The sequence below is a fragment of the Protopterus annectens genome, chromosome 13.part0, assembly GCF_019279795.1.
Source record: "Protopterus annectens isolate FY-2018-M chromosome 13.part0, PAN1.0, whole genome shotgun sequence".
Classification (NCBI taxonomy): Eukaryota; Metazoa; Chordata; order Ceratodontiformes; family Protopteridae; genus Protopterus; species Protopterus annectens.
In genome coordinates, this window is record NC_056747.1 from 147,968,377 (window position 1) to 147,989,415 (window position 21,039).

At 43.9% G+C, this 21,039-nt stretch overlaps 1 protein-coding gene across 1 annotated transcript in view; it reads right to left on the reverse strand.

The window, feature by feature from the left end:
• The window catches only part of EPS15L1 (epidermal growth factor receptor pathway substrate 15 like 1), a 3,892,050-nt gene that overhangs the window by 3,470,879 nt on the left and 400,132 nt on the right, over positions 1 to 21,039 (reverse strand). The window contains exon 3 of the mRNA XM_044090736.1: positions 18,134 to 18,223. Within this exon, the coding sequence (XP_043946671.1) occupies positions 18,134 to 18,223 (90 nt within the window). The remainder of the gene's footprint in view (positions 1 to 18,133; positions 18,224 to 21,039) is intronic.

Below are 21,039 nucleotides of genomic sequence, written 5' to 3' on the forward strand. Positions count from 1 at the left end.
TGGCTCTGATACCAAGCAGCTGTTTCTGTAAGGCCCTTTTGTAAAATATCCACATGATTTGGGGATTCAATAATGGCTCACAGTTTGCAGTCATCTGCAAACTTTGTTAGCCAGAGTCTCTTAGTGTTGGCCTGTTCTTCAGAGAAGTAGATGCCAAACAGCAGCGGTCTCGGGACCGAACCCTGAGGTACTCCACTTGTCACTTATCTGGAGCTGGATTTGGAGTCGGCTACTTTTACAGTGTGTGTTCTGTCAGTAAGCCAGTTGGCAACCCATCAAGCGATGTAGGGATTAATGCCCAGCTTAGTAAGTTTATCTATGATTCCAGAGTGGGGGATGGTGTTGAAGGCCTTGCCAAGGTCCACATAGGCTGTGAGGACCGCCTTACTCTCGTTCATAGCTCTGGAGACTGATTTGAAGAAGTCAATCAGGTTCAGGAGACAAGACCGGCCCTTCATGAACCCAAACTGGGTGGGGTCCAGTGTTTGAAGGTTGCCAATGTCTTTGTTTATAAGTTCCATGATAATACGTTCCATGGCCTTGCAGATCAGGCTCGTAACTGTAATTGTGTGCCAATCAGTGGCACGAAGCCTGAGGTGAGGCTTTTGATTAAACATGACACTTAAGTGAGGTGCCAGTTCATTTTGTAGTTCATGTAGTACACAGCCCAGGATGTCTTCTGGTCCCATGGATGCTGTATACTTAGCTTTGGAGAGTGCGGTTTTTACCCATGTGGCCATTATTACTGGAATTTGGCAATATTTTTTTATTGAGATGGACCCTTTAGGGGAGAGAGGGGGGTGAAGTTGGCACTGAATCGATCTGCCAGGATATTGGCAATATCCTTGGGATCAGTATATTTAATGCCATTCTGTTGTAGCTCAGAGCAGCTCTGAACATTGCCATTTAGATTCTTGACATAACTATAGAATACTTTGTAGTTGTCTTTGGAATCTTTGGCAATTTTATTTTCGTAACTAGCTTTGGAGGATTTTATGAGGGATCTCAGCTTCTTACTGAGGCTGGTAAGGGAGTTTTTTGCATCCTGGGATGTGCCTCTTTTCTGCAACAGTTTCTTCCTTTTGTTGTAAAGTTTGTTTATGGCAGAGGACCACCACATTGGCTTCCTTTGTTTGGAGGAGAGCGTTTTGGTTCTATTTGGGGTGGCACGATTCATGCATGAGTGGATGTAGGATTCAGCCGCAGCATATATTTGGATGTATGAAAAAAAATTTAGATGTGTGGTTTTAAGCTGCTGTATTTCCTTTGTAAAATTTTTACTAAGTGCTGACAGTGTGTTCGCACTGCATTGGTCTGTGTGTCTTTAAGAGGATGGAGTTCTTAATTAGTTTGACTGACTGCTTTTAAATAGGGAGAAGAATGCTGCTGCTACTTGAGTATGAAGAAGCAGCTGCTAGGCCGAGAAAGCATTTACGCTGTTCTTATATTAAAATTTTTAAAGTTTTTCTTTTAGCTGTGGTGATTCTGTTCATCTTTTTATTTTATGTATTCATGCTTCTGTACCATTTGACAGAATCATTTACAGGGTCTGTGTTTTATCTACATTTCTTATAAAAAAAATAATCTGCAATCGTACTTAGATATGTTACCAATCCAAGTAAAGTACAGTTGCCCTACAATTGAGCTAGGGTGAAAGCGCTTGTGGAATTTATTTAATAAACATTTTATGGACTTTCACCCTTGTGCGCTGACACGATCGTGTTTTTTTTTGGAACAGTTGTGTACCTACCATAAATGTAGATGTTTGAGTGTATTCACTGTTGCAGTCATTACAATAGGGTTATCCTGCTGGCAGGCTTCCCACAGTCGGCCTGAATTCCAAAGTGCTGGTCCTGCATCGGTTGCTGTTGCCTCCTCCCGGACGTCAGTGCGCCAAGGGTATAAAAGATGCAGCCAACGCCATTTTCTTCAGTTTTACTTACCCCAGATGTCAGGTGCCCCCAAAAGGGTAGGCTAATTTATACCAATAAACATGCATGCAGTAAAGTAAAACTCTACCTTCATCTACAAGCAAATACACCACATAGGTTGTATAGAATAGAGAAGTACAGATTAGACCCAGCAAAGGAAAGGGGGATGGCGGGTGAGTAACCTGGACTGCAACAGTGAATACACTCCAACATCTACATTTATGGTAGGTACACAACTATACTATGTTCATCGTGTTTCACTGTTGCAGTCATTACAATTGGATTGAATCCCAAAGCTATGGTTGGGCGGCTGGGGCTAAATAGGATTAGGAGAGGCTATGAGACCCTGCAGAACTGCAATGGGAAAGCCTGCTCTAGATTTAGAGTAGAGAGGTAAGTGATAGAGCTTTGTAAAAGTGTGCACTGAACTCCAAGTTGCAGCCTCTAAGATGTCTTTGGTTGGTACTCCTCTGAGGAAGGTTGCTGAAGTGGCTGGTGCTCTGGTTGAATGTGACCTAATGCCCTTAGGCACTGATTTGCCATACTGTGAATAGCAGAAACGAATGCAGTGACCTATCCATTTTGAAATAGTCTGCTTTGAGATTGCCTTTCCTTGTGATCCTGCAGCATATGCCACTAGAAGTTGTTCAGTTTTTCTGAAAGCTTTGGCTCTGTCCAAGTAGAAGCGTAGCTGCCTGTGAATGTCCAAAGAATGCAGAAGTCTCTCACCCTTATTCTGTGGGTTTGGATAAAAGGTAGGCAAATTAATTGTTTGATTCAGGGCCACACTGGACACTACCTTAGGCATAAATGTCGGGTTTGTCCTCAGAGAAACCCTGTTCTGATGGAAAATGATAAAGGGTTCCACGGCCATGTGTGCCTGTAACTCTGAAACTTGTCTTGCAGAGGTTATTGCTAGGAGCAAAGCTGTTTTCCAAGATAAGAATTTTATATCAGCTGTAGAGGCTGGTTCAAAAGGAGGCAGTGTGAATTTTTCCAAGACATAATTTAGGTCCCATGCAGGTATTGGTGCTCTCCTTGGGGGTCTTATGTTTTTGGCCCCTCTGAGGTACTGCCTTAGTAATGGATGAGAGAATAGAGGTGGTTCTGTACTGTAGTGAGCTGAAATGGCAGAGGCATGAATCTTAATTGAGGAAAAGGATAGGGCTTTGTCCAGCATCTCAGTTAAGTATTGCAAAATCTGAGGAATATTTGGTACAATTGTGTCAATTCCTTGTGCCTGGTTCCAAGCACAGAATTCATTTTTCTGCATAAGATTTTCTGGTGCTAGGCCTCCTGGCCTCCAAAATAACATCCAACACTGCTTTAGACATAGGCATGTTTTGAATGGTTACATTATCCACCATGCTGCCAGGTTTAAGATCCTGAGTTGGCTGTGCAGGATCGGACTGTTTTGTTGAGTCAATAAGTGAGGAATTTGAGGGAATGTCCAGGATGGGCTTTGAAACAAGCTCATTAGGATTGGGTACCAGTGCTGGCAGGGCCAGTCTGGGGCAATCAGTATAATTTGTGGCTTCTCTTGTCTGACCTTTAGGAGTACCTTGGGGAGGAGAGGCAGTGGTGGAAAGGCGTATACTGTTAAGTTTTTCCAGCTGAAAGACACAGCATCCACTTTCCATGATAGCTTGTGATAAGTCCTTGTGCAGAATTTCTGCAGTTGGTAGTTGTGAGGTGAGGCAAAGAGGTCTATGTCCGGGCATCCCCATTTCCTTGTTATCATTCTGAAGACTTGTGGATCCAATTTCCACTCGTGGGGTTCCATTAGGTTTCTGCTTAGTTCTTCTGCCAGAGAATTTATCTTTTTTGGCAGGTATTGTGCTTGCAGATGTACTCGGTAAGTCAATGCTGTGTCCCACAAAGTCATTGCTACTCTGCAGAAGGGGTAGGAATGTGTGCCTCCCTGCTTGTTTATGTACCACATGACTGTAGTACTGTCCGTCTTTATCGATAGTTGTCCTGGATGAAGTAGATCCTTGAAGGCTGTCAGGGCATTTTGAACAGCTAGCATCTCTTTTTGACTGATATGCAGATGCATATGGCTTGCAGACCATGTGCCCTGAATACATCTTTCTGCCATATGGGCCCCCCAGGCATAATCTGATGCATCTGTTGTTAATGTATGCCTGGCTGTGGGTAAAGTAAAAGGCTGTCCCCTTGTTGTGGTGACACGCCTCCCCCACCATCGAAACTCCTGTTGCAGGCATGGAATGAGGGTCATTATTGTTTCCAGGCTGTGGCAATGTTGAGTCCAAACACTTTTTAGATACCATTGTAGTTTCCTCATATGCAGTCTTGCATATGGAATTAGCAGTATGCAGGATGCCATGAAGCCCAAAGCCTGCAGAATTTTTCTTGCAGATAACTGGGTCTTTGTTGCCAACATTTTCAAATAAGTAGTCAGTTGTCTGTCTGGCGTGACAATAAGCCATCTGGGCAGTTGTATTTAAGCTTGCACTCAGGAATATTATCTCTTGTGAGGGTACTAGTTTTGATTTCTTTTCGTTTACTGTGTAACCTAGGCATGTTAGTAATCTTTTTACAAACGCCGGATGCTGTAGTAGAAAGTTTCTGTTCTCTGCTTGAAAAAGGCAATCGTCCAAGTAAGGATAAATTTGTATTCCTCTTTGTCTGCAAAATGCAATTACTGGTGCCAGGCATTTTGTGAAGGCCCTGGGCGCAGTAGATAAGCCAAAGGGCAGTGCAGAGAATTGGTAGTGCATTGGGCCAGCTATAAATCTGAGGTATCTTTTGCATGAATGTCTGATTAGGACATGCAGGTATGCCTCTTTTAGGTCACAAGCCATGCCTTCTTGCCCAGCATGGGCAGAAGCTGCTGCAGAGTCAACATTTTGAATTTCGGAATATCCAGAAATGTGTTTAGAATAGACAGGTCCAGTATTGGTCTCCATGCATTGTCCTTTCTGGGCACCAAGAAGAGTCTTTAGTAAAATCCTTATCCCTGCTCTTGCTTTGGCACTCGCTAAACGGCCCTCATGTCCATGAGGGCTGAAACTTGTTTTTGAACCTCTGCCCATTGATTGTGTGGCTAGTCTGGCATTCCGTTTGCCCTTGGCAGGGTGTGAAAATGAACCTGTAGCCTTGAGAAACTATTTTCAGGACCCATTTGTCCTAGGTGATCATGTGCCAATTTTGTGAAAAAAGTGCTAGTTTTCCCCCTAAAGGGGCTGCCAAAAGCTAAGTGCTCGGTGCTGGCAGGGGAAAGTCATTGAGACTGTTTCCTGTATGGCTGTGATTTATCTTCTCCACTTCTGGAGGTAGAAGCACCCCATTGTTTAGACCTATATGAGCCCTGGGGTTGGGATCTGCCTCTGGGCCGTCTGTATCTGCCTCTTTATGGCCTGTCTGACACTGGAAAGGACCAGTTCTTTGCAGGCCAGTTCCTGCTAAATCTGGGAGGTTGAACCTGTAAGAAATCATTGACTGTTTGCATAGATTTAGCTTTATCCTCCATTTTCTTCAGCACCTCTTCTGCTTTAACATCAAACAAGGTATCATGCTGTAATGGAGCATCTAATAATTTTGCTTTAACATGATCAGGCAGATTCTGTTCCATTAACCAAGCATGCCTCCTAATGACAGAACCCATAACAGCGGCCCTGCAGGAGGCCTCCAGAGAATCAAAACCACACTGCAAAGTATGCTTTCCCACTTGTTCAGCTGCATGCAATGAGAAGTTATGTACTTACCAAATCAATACAGCAACCAAACCAAATAAATCAAATAAATCGAAAATATCCACAAGCACAGGACCCGGAGCCCACCAAAAACCAAGGCAAATATTTAAGGCAAAAGTTTAATGCGTATTTCAAAACATAAAATAAATCCAACCAAGCGCTTTCGCCCGGTACTCTACCAGGCTTTTTCAAGGATTAAATAAAATCTTCGTAAATCATCCCTTTAAATAGTAATGTTCCATGTCAGCTGGTCAACAAGTAATTCATCAATTAGTTAATTAATTAAAACAATGACTCCATACATTTCCTTTGAAAATTAATAACTCCATGTCTTTCATTCTTTTAACAAATGATTAAAATACATAAATGAAATGCAATGTCCCTAACATTAAAAACTAGACATATCTTAATGAACTTTTTATGATTTTTTTATGACTACACTGTGGAACCCCATCCTAAATATATTAAAGTCTAGCCCTTCTTAATTTTAACACTGGGGCAATGTTAATATTGTCGTTTAGCCCTGGGAACCTAGTTGTGTTTAGTTTAAGCTGCCAATAAAGTTCACGGTATTCAAGTAATGTTTCCCAACTCCCCCCTTTTAATTCAGGCGTGACTTGCTATATTTAGTGGTCTGTATATTCTGTTTAGGTTTTTATGTTGGTAAAACAGAGAGACCCCTAAGAAGAAGGGTGTACGAGCATCTTTATGACATCTCGAGGAAAAAAGAAACAAATGCTTTTTTTTAAACATTCCCAGAAATGTAGAGAAATGGAATTAAGGTTTATGGTATTAGAGCAAGTCACGCCTGAATTAAGAGGGGGGAGTTGGGAAACATTACTTGAATACCGTGAACTTTATTGGCAGCTTAAACTAAACGCAACTAGGTTCCCAGGACTAAACGACAATATTAACATTGCCCCAGTGTTAAAATTAAGAAGGGCTAGACTTTAATATGTTTAGGATGGGGTTCCACAGTGTAGTCATAAAAAATTCATAAAAAGTTCATTAAGATATGTCTAGTTTTTAATGTTAGGGACATTGCATTTCATTTATGTATTTTAATTATTTGTTAAAAGAATGAAAGACGTGGAGTTATTAATTTTCAAAGGAAATGTATGGAGTCATTGTTTTAATTAATTAACTAATTGATGAATTACTTGCTGACCAGCTGACATGGAACATTACTATTTAAAGGGATGATTTACAAAGATTTTATTTAATCCTTGAAAAAGCCTGGTAGAGTACTGGGTAAAAGCACTTGGTTGGATTTATTTTATGTTTTGAAATATGCATTAAACTTTTGCCTTGGTTTTTGGTGGGCTCCGGGTCCTGTGCTTGTGGATATTTTCAAGTTATGTACTTACCATAACGTTCCATGTTAGTTGTCTTCTTCTCGCCTTCTTTCTTGCTGGATGGGTTCGGCTCTGACTTGGCCTAATACTAAAGCTCAAGAGCTATTTTTTACCGGCTCGAGGCTATGCTATGTCCCATAATGCTAGGCGTCATATACCCAGATCTCTAAGATATAACTAATCTCTACTATATATACCACAACAGACAGAGAATAAACCACCTAATCATAGATAAAAAATAAATATATAATATATATATATATATATATATATATATATATATATATATATATATATATATGTATATATATATATATAAACCCCCAGAGAGCTAGCAAAAGAGGGAGCAAGGGAGCTAGCTGGGGATATAACTGAGGTGGCAGTAACTCTCACAAGGTACTCTAGATCTTCCCAGGCTAGGGGGATGGAGGGTGGGACGCAAGAAAGAAGGCGAGAAGAAGACAACTAACATGGAACGTTATGGTAAGTACATAACTTCTCAATGTTAAGTTGTCAATCTCGCCTTCATTCTTGCTGGATGGGACAGCGTCCCTAGCACCTAAATCCTGGGTGGCTCAATGCAACAAACTCTTGAGTACAGTGGAACCAAAATCAGCCCGACTTCTGGAGACCATATCGAGCTTGTAATGAGAAATGAAGGTATGAGGAGAGGTCCAAGTGGCCGCTGCGCAAATGGAATCCATCTGCAATCTTGCCTGAAAGGCTACTGAAGAAGCTAAAGCTCTGGTTGAGTCGGCTCTAGGCTTAGTAGGAAGGTCTGTGTTCCTCAACTAATAGACCAACGTGATAAGACAGGACAACCACCTGGACAAAGTTACCTTAGAGACTGGTTGGCCTTGTTTCCCTTCCGCATAAGACAGGAAGAGCTGGTTTGATTTTCTCATCTGCTTAGTTCTATCCAGGTAGAGGCGTAATTGACGGTGAACGTCCAAACAATGTAACTTTCGGTCAGCTCTATTGGTGTAATTTGGGAAGAAGACTGGAAGATCTATGGTCAGATTCATATTTTTCTCTGAGATTATTTTGGGTAAAAAAGATGGATTAGTCCTGAGTGACACTCTGTCTTTGTGAAAAACAAGATAAGGAGGGCGAACGCAAAGGGCTTGAATTTCCGAGACCAGTCTTGCTGAGGTGATGGCTACTAAGAAGAGTGTTTTCCACAAGAGCAACTTCAACGAACAAGAAGCCGCCGGCTCAAAGGGAGGAAGAATTAAAGAAGACAGTACCAAATTTAAGTCCCACGGTGGGGGAGGGTCCTTAACCAGGGGCCTAAGTAAAAGGGTTCCTTTTAAAAAGGCTTTGCAAAGTTTGTGGGACATGATGCTGGTCTCTGACAAGCCAACGTGGAAATTTGCAATAGCTGCCAGTTGAACTCTGATGGTAGCTGAGGAGGAGCCCAATCGAAAGAGTTCTGCTAGAAACTCTAGAACTGTCTGGACAAGAACCGTAAAGGGGTCCACATGTTTTTCCCCTGCCCAGAGAAACGCTTCCATTTGCTAGCATAAGTCTTTCTGGTAGTAGACTTGTGAGAAGCGAGGATAATATCGCAAACTGGTTGAGAGATAAGGAGAAGCCTGGCTAGGGTTGGAAGTGGAGCAACCAAGCTGTGAGGTTGAGAGATCGAAGGGACTGATGCAGCCCGCCCAATTGATGGGTCAGAAGATCTAGCACTGGGTCCAGATGCCAGGGCTGCTCCAGTAGATGGCGTTGCAGGAACGGAAACCAAATTTGTCGAGGCCAGTAAGGGGCAATGAGGATCATCCTGGCTTTCAAGGCAGTCGCTTTCTGGATTCATTGAGTAATTATGGGAAAGGGGGGGGAATGCATACAGAAGACCCCGGGGCCAATCGTGAACTATTGCGTCTCTGGGGGGTAGATCTGGGAGAGGGAAGAGGGTGATCTGGGCACTTGCTGTTTAGAGGTGTTGCAAAATGGTCGCAGCAAGGTTGACCCCACCTTCTGAAAATTCTTTCCGCTACTATCTGGTTGAGAGACCACTCGTGAGGCATGAGAATGGCTCTGCTCAGTATGTCCGCTATGACGTTGGACTTCCCGGGAATATGCGTTGCTACCAGAAACCGTTGAGAAGAGATCGCCCATTGCCAAAGTCTGAGTGCTTCTCGACATAGGGGGTAGGATCTGGTTCCGCTCTGCTTGTTGATGTACCACACTACAGACATATTGTCTGTTTGAATTGCAATAGTCCCGGTGGGTAGAGAGTCCTGAAGGGCCTGCAATGCTAAAAGTACCACTCTCATTTCCAAGACATTTATGTGCACGTGGCATTCAAAGGGTTGCCATGTGCCCTGGACTGTCCTGCCCCGAAAATGCCCCCCCCCACCACCCGATCAGGGAGGCATCTGTTGTCACAGTGGCAACAGGAGAAGGAAGGATCACAGGTCTGCCCTGGAGTACCTGAGGGGAGACCGTCCACCAAGAAAGGTGTCTTTTGCATGACTGAGTGATTAGAATGGTGTGTGACATGGGGAGCTGCTGAAAGGACCACTGGGAAAATAGCATCCACTGCAGGATCCGCATATGAAAATGCGCTAGGGGGAGTAAAGTGATTGCTGCTGCCATGAGACAAGTGTTTTTAGTACAAATCTGGCTTGGACTCTGCTCTCCTGTAATAGGATCTGAACATGGTTGCGAATGTCTGAAACTCTGTGTAGGTAGTTTTGCTGAGAGCTCCACTGAGTTTAAAACGGCGCCTATGAAGGTAATAGACCAACAAGGTGACAATGCAGACTTTTCGAAATTTACAGAGATACCTAGCGCGTTGCACGTTTGTACAGCGTAATCTCTGGATTGGAGTAGTTGGTGCCTGGTGGTGGCAGTAAGGAGCCAGTCGTCTAAATATGGAAACACCTGGAATCCTTGCCGTCTCAGGTGAGCCGCAACCACTGCCATGCATTTGGTAAACACCCTGGGGGCTGTGGTGAGGCCAAAGGGCAGGGCTTTGAATTGGTAGTGACTATGGCTCCCAGCCGGAAGTGGAGAAACCTTCTGGAATGCCTGTTCATTTTGATATGGTAGTATGCATCCTGAAGGTCTATAGAGCACATCCAATTGTCCTGACCCAGAAAGGGTAGAATGGACTGTAGCGTGACCATCCGGAACTTCGTTCTTTGAACAGACTTGTTCAGCCTGCTGAGATCCAAAATAGGTCTCCAGTCCCCTGTCTTTTTTGGTACCAAAAAGAACTTGGAGTAGATTCTGGATCCTTGTTGGTCTGCTGGGACTGGCTGGATGGCCCTTTTTCTTAGCAGCTTTGAAATTTCTAGTGCTGCTAGATCCCTCAGACTGGGTGGAATGTCTGGAAGGGGCCCTTTTGGCTGTTGTGGGGTGTGAATAAAGGGAATTCTGTAACCCTCGGAAATGATCGACCGTACCCATTTGTCTTGCGTGAGGGAATGCCAGGCTTCTGGGTACAGTGATAGTCTTCCCCCGACTGCCTCCGAAGGTGGACAGTCGGGCAGCTCCTCAGGGGTGCTGGAAGGTTTGTCAGAGAAAGATTCTCTGCTACCCTGATTCTGCGGACCCCCTCGGGCGGCGTCTATTATTGTTCCCTCCTCTACCTCTGGAGGGAAGCTCACCACATGTGTCAGGCAGTACTCCCTGAGGTTTACGGAACCACATTTTCCCACCTTTCTGATCCTTAGGGTATGGTCTAGAAGGGGTAGAAAAACGGACTCCTATGGCAGAGAGTCTTGCCTTCCTGCTCGCACCTGGTCAATGTATCCTTCACTTGAAGTCCGAACAAGGCAGAACCGTCAAAGGGGGTGTTAGTGAAGGACACCTTGAAGGGGTCGGCAAAGTTGCAAAGCCGCATCCAGGCATGTCTCCTTACAGCAACGCCCGTGCCTGCAGCCCTACTCGCTCTATCGGCGGCATAGGAAATGAGCCGCATGGAGGAGTTTACAATAGAGTTCAGGGTCCCTAGCTGGGAATTGATCTTTTCCTGAGACCCAGCAGCTGATGGTTCCTGTAAGGTACCACCTAGTTCTTTGAGAAGGTCTCGCTGAAGACGGGTGAAATGGAACAAATAATTCAGCGAACGCATGGCAAAGGTCGCTGAAGAAAACATCCGCTTGCCGTACCTATCCATAGTCCTAGATTCCTTATTAGGAGGATGGACAGGAACTGGGTCAGCCAACTCCTTCTTAGTGGCCGCCGCCACCACCATGGCATCAACGGGGATGCACTTAGTGAGAAACTGCTTGTCCGAAGGGGCTGTAATAAATTTTGTGGGCCTCCGGGGAGTTGGTTCCATAGTATCTGGAGCCGTCCACGCCTTCCGAGCCACCACCTCTATGAGTGGGTTGAAAGGTGGGGACACCCAGGAGGTGGAAGGGCGAGAACCGAACGCGTCCAGGTACACCGACTCGTCCTCGGAAGGGTCGAGGGCAGACCAGTTCCCCCTCTGTTTAAGGATCTCTAGGATGTCAGAAAATGAGACATCCTCAGAGGGGGACCCTTCCGAATCATCCAGGTCGGTGTCAGATGTCACTGACTCCGGTGAGTCCACATGCTTCCTCTTGCATGTCCTCTTCCGAGGGGGTGCCCCCGCAGGATCAGGGGAGGCCTCAGAAGAGGAGGATACACCCAATGGGGCGACCTGGAGTGTTGGTTCTCCACGCTTGGGTTCAGGAAGGTAGGCAGAGGCCGAAGGAGCGGCCGATGGGGCCGAGCGTGGCGCCGGTATAGGAGCCAGCATGCTCCTCATGACCTCAAAGGCGCCCCTATCAAGCAGAGAGGAGGGACCCAGCTCCGAAGAGATGAGAGCTCCTCCTGGCACCGAGAGGGACGGCTCCGAGGCCAATGGGGCCGAACTCACCTACGCCGATGCTCCGAGAGGGAGAAAAGGGTCGGACAAGGGTCCGATGCCACTCAACCCCTCGGAACCGACAAGGAAGTCCCGGCGCCCGGATCCCTCCAAGGACGGAGCCAATGAATGGATCGGAGCCGAAGGAACCGATAAGGGTGGAATCGGTTCCGACGCCCCCACTGTACCAACCCCGACGGCCTCCGGCTCCGAGCTCGAAGGAATAGTCGGAGGAGGAACTGGAGCAGGCGTTGGGGAAGCCGCTGTCTGTTGAGACGGGCTATGCAATAACTGGGCAAGCGCCTGCGACTTCAAAAGCCTACTGACTACCCTCTCGAAGTCGTGGTCCGAAAGCCTGGAAGATCTAGAGGAGTGAGACCTATAGCTCCGCTTCGACAGCAAAGGGGACTTCGGAGCCAACCTGACCGACTCCAGTGAAGGAGATCGGGAATGCTTTTGGCTTGGAGACGGCTCTGACACCAAGGTCGGAGCCGACTGAGGCCTCGATGTATCGGTTCCAGCCGGAACCGACGAGGCAGAAGGTCCGGACATGGAGCCGATGGTTTGGCGGGCTTAGAAGGTTTTCCTGACAGAGGCTTTGTAGGAGAACCTTCGGGCTTTAATAAGCCCCTTAGTATGAGCTTATTTCTGTGTTCCTGCAGGACTTTTGGGCTAAAAGCATGACAGATGGAACAAGAGTCCTGCAGGTGCAGAGGGCCCAACAATACACACAAGAAGTGTGGCCGTCTGTCAGAGACATCTTCTGACAGCACGAGTCACACTTCTTGAATCCCGATATCTTGGTATCCTTAGACATGATACCACAGGAACGGACAAAAAAGTCTAGACAAGTATACCAGACACAACAAACACACACACACACACACAACATTTGAAAAGACACTCTCAAAGTTACTACAATAAAACAAAATTACACACACACACACTACTGAATGGAACCTGTACAAAAACTACTATAAAGGGGGGGAAAGGCCTAACCACCTTAAGGGTGGAAAAGAGTAAGGAAAACTATTAATAAAGGGGGGGGGAGACGAACCGAGAGACTACTAACACTACTAGAAAAGATCTAAGGGAAAAATATCTATCAAAAACTAGTTGTAAATATAAAAAATCTTAAATACGACATGGAGCCGGTGAAAACGCAACCTTGTAGCTGAAGCGGCAAACGATGGCTCTGAACCCATCCAGCAAGAATGAAGGCGAGATTGACAACTTAACATTAAATCCTGCATTTCTTTGTTTTCTGCACATTCAGAATTTATCATAATTTTCTGTTTAAGTAGTGACATAAGATATTGCTGATATTTAAGCATATGAAACTGACAATTTAAAGCCCTTACAGCCAAGGTAGCCGGGGATACGTTTTTTTGCAGTGGAAGCCTTGACCCCTTTGGGACCCTGAGAGATGGCTTCTGGGTCAGCAGAAGGGTTTTTATAAAGAAATTTATGTGAATCTGGAACCCTGTAGTATCTTGTCTGGCTTAACAGGAGCTGGTGGTAGAGAGTCAAGAGTTAGACCGGACTCTGAAAATACATCTACAATGTCTAAAATGGGAGGAATAGCAATGGGGCCTGTGTTGAGGTAGTAAAAGAAAATCTCTGAGCCTTTTCTTAGATTCTGAGTAATCTTGGCTCTCCCAGTGGAAGTGCTCCCCCACAGTATGCAGTGTCTCCCCAAAAGAATAATCCTCAGGAGGGGAGGCTGAAGGGATAGATTCTTCAGCATCAGAATCCTCATAAGGAGGAAGAGAGTATTCCTGTTCAGAAGAGGAATCAGAGGAAATGGAAACCTGATCTGAAGATTCATATTCTGTCTCTTGCCTAGGCCTCTTATCAGGAGGGGGATGGGAACCCCTGATCAATGTGATTAGGTCTTTGGCCATTTTAAGCATCTGTTTTTTAGGCATGGAGGCCTGTCCAGAGGAATGCTGTACTTGTTTCTTTGTCTTTAGAGGTGCTTTACTCTTTGCCTTTGAAGCTGAAGTCGTTTTCACATATAACAGTGTAGGCCTGAAAACACCCTCAGAAGCCAATGCTTGCTCAGCGGCTCCGGACCCATCTGAGGGAATAATTTTCCGAGGATCCAATACCTTGAGTTTCCAGTGGCCTAGTCGACTCCACGTGTGAGTCGGAAGCGGCCTGTGGCTCTGAGGTAGCGGGAGTCAGGGGCTGTGAAAGCGCCTCACGGCGAATGGCTTAGCTGAAGTCTCGTCGGTTTTGGACCTCGGATGCCTGTCCTTTTCTTTGTCTTTGAGCTTTTTATAGATTCCGGTAGTCAGCTGTTCCGACGGCATAATATAATTAAATCTTCTGCCAAAATAATGAAATTCAAAATTGTACCAATGCTTAATAGTGTGTTGGTTAAATCTAGCACAAAACCGACAACTAGCAACATCGTGGTCAGAGCCTAGGCAAGGAATACAGTAAGAATGAAAATCCTTATGAGATATTTGCTTCCCATAAGAAATACAATTATTAACTTTTTCTGACATCAGTCTGGAGCAAGAAAAAAGTTTCCCCAATGGGGTACATAGCTTTAATGAAGAATTCGGATCTGAAATTCGAACTTGAAAATCTCGGCCGACCGGCACTTGCGAACTGCTTTTGCTTCGGGCACCGCGCGGCAAGAAAGACTGAAGAAAATGGCGACTGCTGCATCTTTTATACCCCTGGCGCACTGACGTCAGGGAGGAGGCGACAGCAACCGACGCCAGACCAGGACTTTGGAATTCAAGCCGACTGTGGGTAGCCTGCCAGCAGGATAACCCAATTGTAATGACTGCAACAGTGAAACACGATGAACATCAGCTGATAACCATATTGTTCAGGATCAAATTAATCAGCTGGCAACAGTACTCTTCAGGATTAATTTGGTTTTGCATTCCTGAAGGGTCCTGGAGCCAAATTTTTGCAGATTTCAGATGGAGCATTAAGATGTTCCACCCTAGGCATGCAACATAACCAGTGTGTGTGTGTGTGTGTGTGTGGGGGGGGGGGCATCAAGATGTTTAATCCTCAGGAACACAATACAAAGGTTGCGTGTGTGTTGGCGGGACAGCACCTAGATGTTTCACTCAGACATGCAATACAAAGCGTGTGTGTACATGAATGTGTCCTGGGGATGGGGGATTTTGAGACTACATTTGCTACCTTTTCTAAATCCAGCTGACCTTTACTTACCAATTTTTACTTAACCAAGTCACGTTAGTCTATCAAAAAACTCAATCTACATTTTGTAAATACTAATTGCCACAAACAGCAGAAATCACACTCAAGTTAAAAATAGAAAGATAATCCAGAACTACCCAACAATTAATGAAATCCCTCCCCCCAAAAAAATGCAACTCCTGCATAAGCACAAAATAGCACTAGAGGAGATAACGAACACCATCTGAAATAAAACAGCCAAAGAGTAACCCAAGAAATTGTAGAGTTGACCTGACTGGAATCAAAGAACCAAAATGAGAATTCACCACAAAACCTCAATGAATCAACATGAGCATAAACAAAAACAAAGCTTGCCAAGTATCAAGCAAGAAGGATCATGATAAAAGAGGGGCTTTTTGGGAGCAAGAGGAGAAGGTTTAGAGCCTGTGGGAGTCTTAAAGGTGTTTGGTGAATGTTGCCTGCACTTGCCATCCTGATGTCTTAGATTGGCTAAGAACTGCAAGTCTGGAGCAGCACTAAGCAAATCTCTGCTACTGACACAAAACATAAGCTTAACCAGCAAGCAAATATTAATGTACACCTTACACAGACACGACAAGTAAACACAAAAACAAACATTTTTTGTTAAATTACCAAACAGCAATAAAAGATACGAGCTTAAATGGCTGGCAAAATCAATGTGCTGCTTACAAAAGCATGAAAGTCAATACAATAAACGAGTATTTATTTTACACACAAAACAGCAGTACTACATGCTATCAGGCCTGTAATCCAACTCACATTTTCAAATAATTATTTCTCTGTGATGCAGTTAAACTGGTAAACCAGTGTCAGAAAGAATATTATAATAAATAAACATTAGACTAAAAGACAATGGCAATGAGAAATATGTAACGTTGGCTGCCACTGCACTATATTATTGACTACTACTACTACTTCTTTCAGCTTTTTCCCCAGTTAGGGGTTGCCACAGCGGATCACCTGTCCGCTCATGATTGGCAGTGGAGTTTTACAGTGTTTACAGTTGCCAGCCCGGCACCCAACCTTCCACAGAAGGCACACACTCACACCTAGGGCCAATTTAGAGTCTCCAATCCACCTACAGCATGTCTCTGGGATGTGGGAGGAAACCCATGCGACTACAGGGAGGGCATGCAAACTCCACACAGAAGGCACCCCAGCCAAGGATCGAACCGGAGAACCTCTTGCTGTGAGGTGGCAATGCTAACCACTGCACCACCACGGCCGCCCTACTGCACTATATTACTGACATAGTAGCTTAAAGAAGCCTAAAGCATCAGTCTATGAATTTCAATTCCCCATTATAGTGGTTAGAAAACAAACAGCTGAACAGTTTTAATGCAAAATATAATGTATAAAAGAAAGCAAGACTTATGCCAGGTGTCAATCTTTCACTTTCACTACAGTAGTTTTTGATGAAGCATTACAGCTAGTTCTGTATGGTAACTGTCAGTTGTTCATGTGCAAAATCACTGGTTAACACTTTGCCAAGTGTGCTATACTGAAAAACAAATTTGTGGCTGACTTTGTGGATTACATTTCTCCATAATACACATACACATTACCAAGTTCAGGATGGATGCACTTCAACTATATAAAGTAGTACAAAAAAAAAATTGCAAATGTTATATTTCTTAAACTGAAGTAGTAAGCAATATATCTGCTGAACCCAAGAAAGCAGGAAGCAAAATTCTGTTCGATGTAGTATGCTAATTACCATGGTAGTAAAATGAATTTGGCTGTCATTTGGGGATATGATGGCTTCATAGGGTACAGAGCTCTATAAAATAAGCACTGTACAAAGGTGTTTTTCTTGCCATTTCTTCTTGCAGTAATTATACACTCATCATGTAAAGTGGGCTTTGCAATTGTAAAACATGTAGTTTTTACTTTTAGTTTCTTTAATGAAATTATATTTATTAAGTTTAACAAACTAGTGTTCATTTCCTGTACTTTGGGCAACTGCCAGATACTTCCAAGGTCTCAGTCATAAGGTCCTGCATTTTCAAGATACTGTCAAGGGGATAAAACAGCTTTTAAAGGAGACGCATGTTTCTGTAGTCTGCAGCAGAGTTCAACACAAATTGACAGATCACAGCCCAGTCAAACAGGCAATCAGACAATAAATCAATAACTAATCAAATGCATTTATGTTCACATAAAAAAGCAACAAGACTAATTTAACAAGCATATTCAAAGTTAAGTGTATAATATTTGGTGTACAGTGCAACTGCACAGATATAACAATAAAGTAGTTATCTACCACGGGATAATTTCTCTCAAGAACAGAACTAGAAGTATGTGAATCATAACAATGACCGCCACCATAAAGTATGTTTGAATGTGTGATACATAGACGATACTGCTGGGGGGGGGGTTGTTTTTTCTTAAACACCTCTAATAAATTATCACTTGTGAAATAGGCAAATTTATATTTATATAATGTTCGTGGACCTGCATGGGCTTTTTAGCAAGGCAGAAGCTTTACATGTACGTGGGACTAGGTACTGTAGGTTGTACCTGGAAGGAGGCCAGACTGTCTGTAGGAATGAGTTACATATACAGGTGCAGCATTACCCCAGGGTTAGGGAATCAAGGAGGGTAGGAACTGGGAAAACGCACACATAAGTGGAATAGCTGCACTGGAGAACACTGACCAGACTCAATGGCTTCGCTGAGTCCTTGGGTATGGATGGGCTATGCTCAGAATAGGCAATGATATTCAATAACAAGAATCCCTTCAATTGAACTGAAATACAAAGGTGTTGAGGCATTGGACTGCTTTTCTCCCCTTATATCATCAGAAGGTACTGCTAGACTACACAAAATTCAGTAAGTAATTTGACAGCTGCTAAGCATACAGTACAAACAAGTACATTATTTTAAAACTTAATAAACACAGCTCCTTTAATGAAGCTAAAGTAACAATGACACATTTTAGAAGCAGAGAGACCATATTATGTGATAGCTTAATTAAAGCAAAAAGAAGTTCTTAAAAAACTTTGCACATAATCTAACACTTGTCTGTACATTATGTAAAAAATTACACATTTACAGAACTGAAGTACTTCTTACCTTTCCAAGTACCATGTCTGAAAGTCTGGCTTTTTTAAGAAACAGTGCAGCTTCACTTGGCCCCACTTTACCTGTGTTAGCTGGATCTACCTGAAACAGAATGAACAGCTTCCACTTAAATTACAGTAATAAAAATGTAAAAAATTCTCCAAAAAAAGACAAGTTTCAATAATGCCAAAACTCACTATACAGATTTCACAATAAACATTTTATCTGACTTTTTAATACAGCAAACAGCTGTTAATGGCATTGTCTCTACAATACTCTTTGTACTTAATATGGACCATCTGCCTGCTACCCAACTACAGTGATCCTTTTCCTAAACCAGAGTATCAGATACACTACTTGTCAGTGGTTCAACAAATAGGACACTTACGTCTGGTGCTGGAAAGCAAGAAGACTGTGGGTTCTACTCCCATTCCAGAAGACTGGATTAACTTTAACATATAGGTGTTAACAGAAAGGTTAAGGTCTTTACCTCATGGACACAATGTACAGGGCCTGATTTGCACCTTTGGTCACTGTTTGGATTTTGGCTAGGCGTGTAACACTCTGCAGACTATGAACCTGTATGCTTATGATCCCACTCAACTTTTCCACAAGAGACCACGTAGACATGCTTGCTTCCATAGGCCTTGCACCAGAAGGGCCATAATGTCTATATTCCACAAAAGTTACTTAACTGAATACGAATCTTCTGTAGGGGACAAATTTACAGTGGAAAAAAAAGAACCATCTACCTGAAAGGACAGTTTATTATGATTATGCAATTTTACCTCCACTACACCTCCAATGACTTCTCTGGACCCGAACCAATAATCAAATGCGAATCAACAACAGTCCAAACAAGCATCTACAATTGTCTAGCTGCCTAGAAAGGACAACTGGGTAAGAAACCCCTATAGTGCCTTTTTTAGGCAAAGTTCAAAGGACAAAACCATCACCGTAACAGGTACAAGCATGCAAAATCTGAAGGTAATGCTACTCAGTGCTAGAAGTCTAAACCTCAAAATGCACTCTCTCGAGGCACTCCTAAAAATGGAGAACATCCATATCTGTGCAGTAACTGAGACCTGGTTCAAGGCTCCAGAGAGCACCCCTGCAATACCAGGCTACAACTCTTGCCACCAAACCAGGACCGAAACACTAAAGGTGGAGGAGTGTCAATATTCACCAAGGATATTCACACCACCAGGCTAGTTGCCCAACACAAAGTGTCTGAAATTCTCCAGGTGCAACGAACACTAGGTAAGACTGCAATCCAAATTGTAGCTTACTACAGATCCCCCACCATACCCCAAGATTCTCACTACACCTTTCTAAACATACTGGAAAATATTAAGATAGAACCAAACACCCTAATACTGGCTGATTTTAACTACCCTGCCATTAACTGGGAAAACTACTCCTGTACCAACACCTTTGCCCAACAGTTCTTCGAATTCATAAATTCCAACGCCCTGGATCAACTAATCCATAGTCCCAACCAGGGGGTCCAATATTCTAGACCTGGTCATTACCAACATGGGAAATCGATGCTCCACACCTATGGTCACCCCCTCGTTAGTCAGGTCTGACCATAAGCTAGTTACCCTTAACATCCAGATCCCACCCCCACTCCCCAGCAAGGAAACCTCCATAAAAAACTCCTCCAAAGCTAACTTCATACTACTCAAGTCAGAAGTGGCAAACTTCATGACAACCATGCAGACAGGAACTGAAAGTTCAACTGCTGAATCCTACACTAAGGCACTGTATGAGCACATCCAAGCATGCATGAATCGTGCCATCCCAAATAGAACCAAGGTGCTCTCATCCAAAAAAAGGAAGCCAATCTGGTGGTCCCCTGCCATAAACAAACTTTACAACAAAAGGAAGAAACTGTTGCAGAAAAGAGGAAAATCCCAGGATGCAAAAAACTCCCTTACAAGCCTCAGTAAGAAACTGAGATCCCTCATAAAATCCTCCAAAGCTAGTTACGAAAATAAAATTGCCAAAGATTCCAAAGACAACCACAAGGCATTCTATAACTATGTCAAGAATCTAAATGGCAATGCTCAGATCTGCTCTGAGCTAAAACAGAATGGCATTAAATATACTGATCCCAAGGATATTGCCAATATCCTGGCAGATCGATTCAGTGCCAACTTCACCCCCCTCTCACCCCATAAATGGCCCATCTCAATACCGAAAGATTGACAAATTCCAGTAATAATGGCCACACAGGTAAAAAACGCACTCTCCAAAGCTAAGAATACACCATCCATGGGACCAGATGACATCCCGGACTGTGTACTACATGAACTAGAAAATGAACTGGCACCTCACCTAAGTGTCATGTTTAATCATAGCCTCACCTCAGGATTCATGCCCACTGAGTGGCGCACAGCTACAATTACCCCACTCCACAAGGGGGGATCCACCTTGGATCCCGGAAACTACCGTCCCATCAGTCTGACAAGCCTTATCTGCAAGGCCATGGAGCGTATTATCATGGAACTTATAAACAAAGACACTGGCAACCTTCAAACACTGGACCCCACACAGTTTGGGTTCGTGAAGGGCCGATATTGTCTCCTGAACCTGACTGACTTCTTCGAATCAGTCTCCAGAGCCATGGACAAGGGTAAGGTGGTCCACACAGCCTATCTAGACCTTGCCAAGGCCTTTGACACCATCCACCACTCTGGAATCATAGATAAACTTACTAAACTGGGCATTAATCCCCATGTCACCCAATGGGTTGCTAACTGGCTTACTGAAAGAACCCACACTGTAAAAGTAGCAGACTCCAAATCCAGCTCCAGACAAGTGGAGTACCTCAGGGTTCAGTCTTGGGACCGCTCTTGTTTGGCATCTACTTCTCTGAAATACAGGCCAACACTAAGGGACTCTGGCTAACAAAG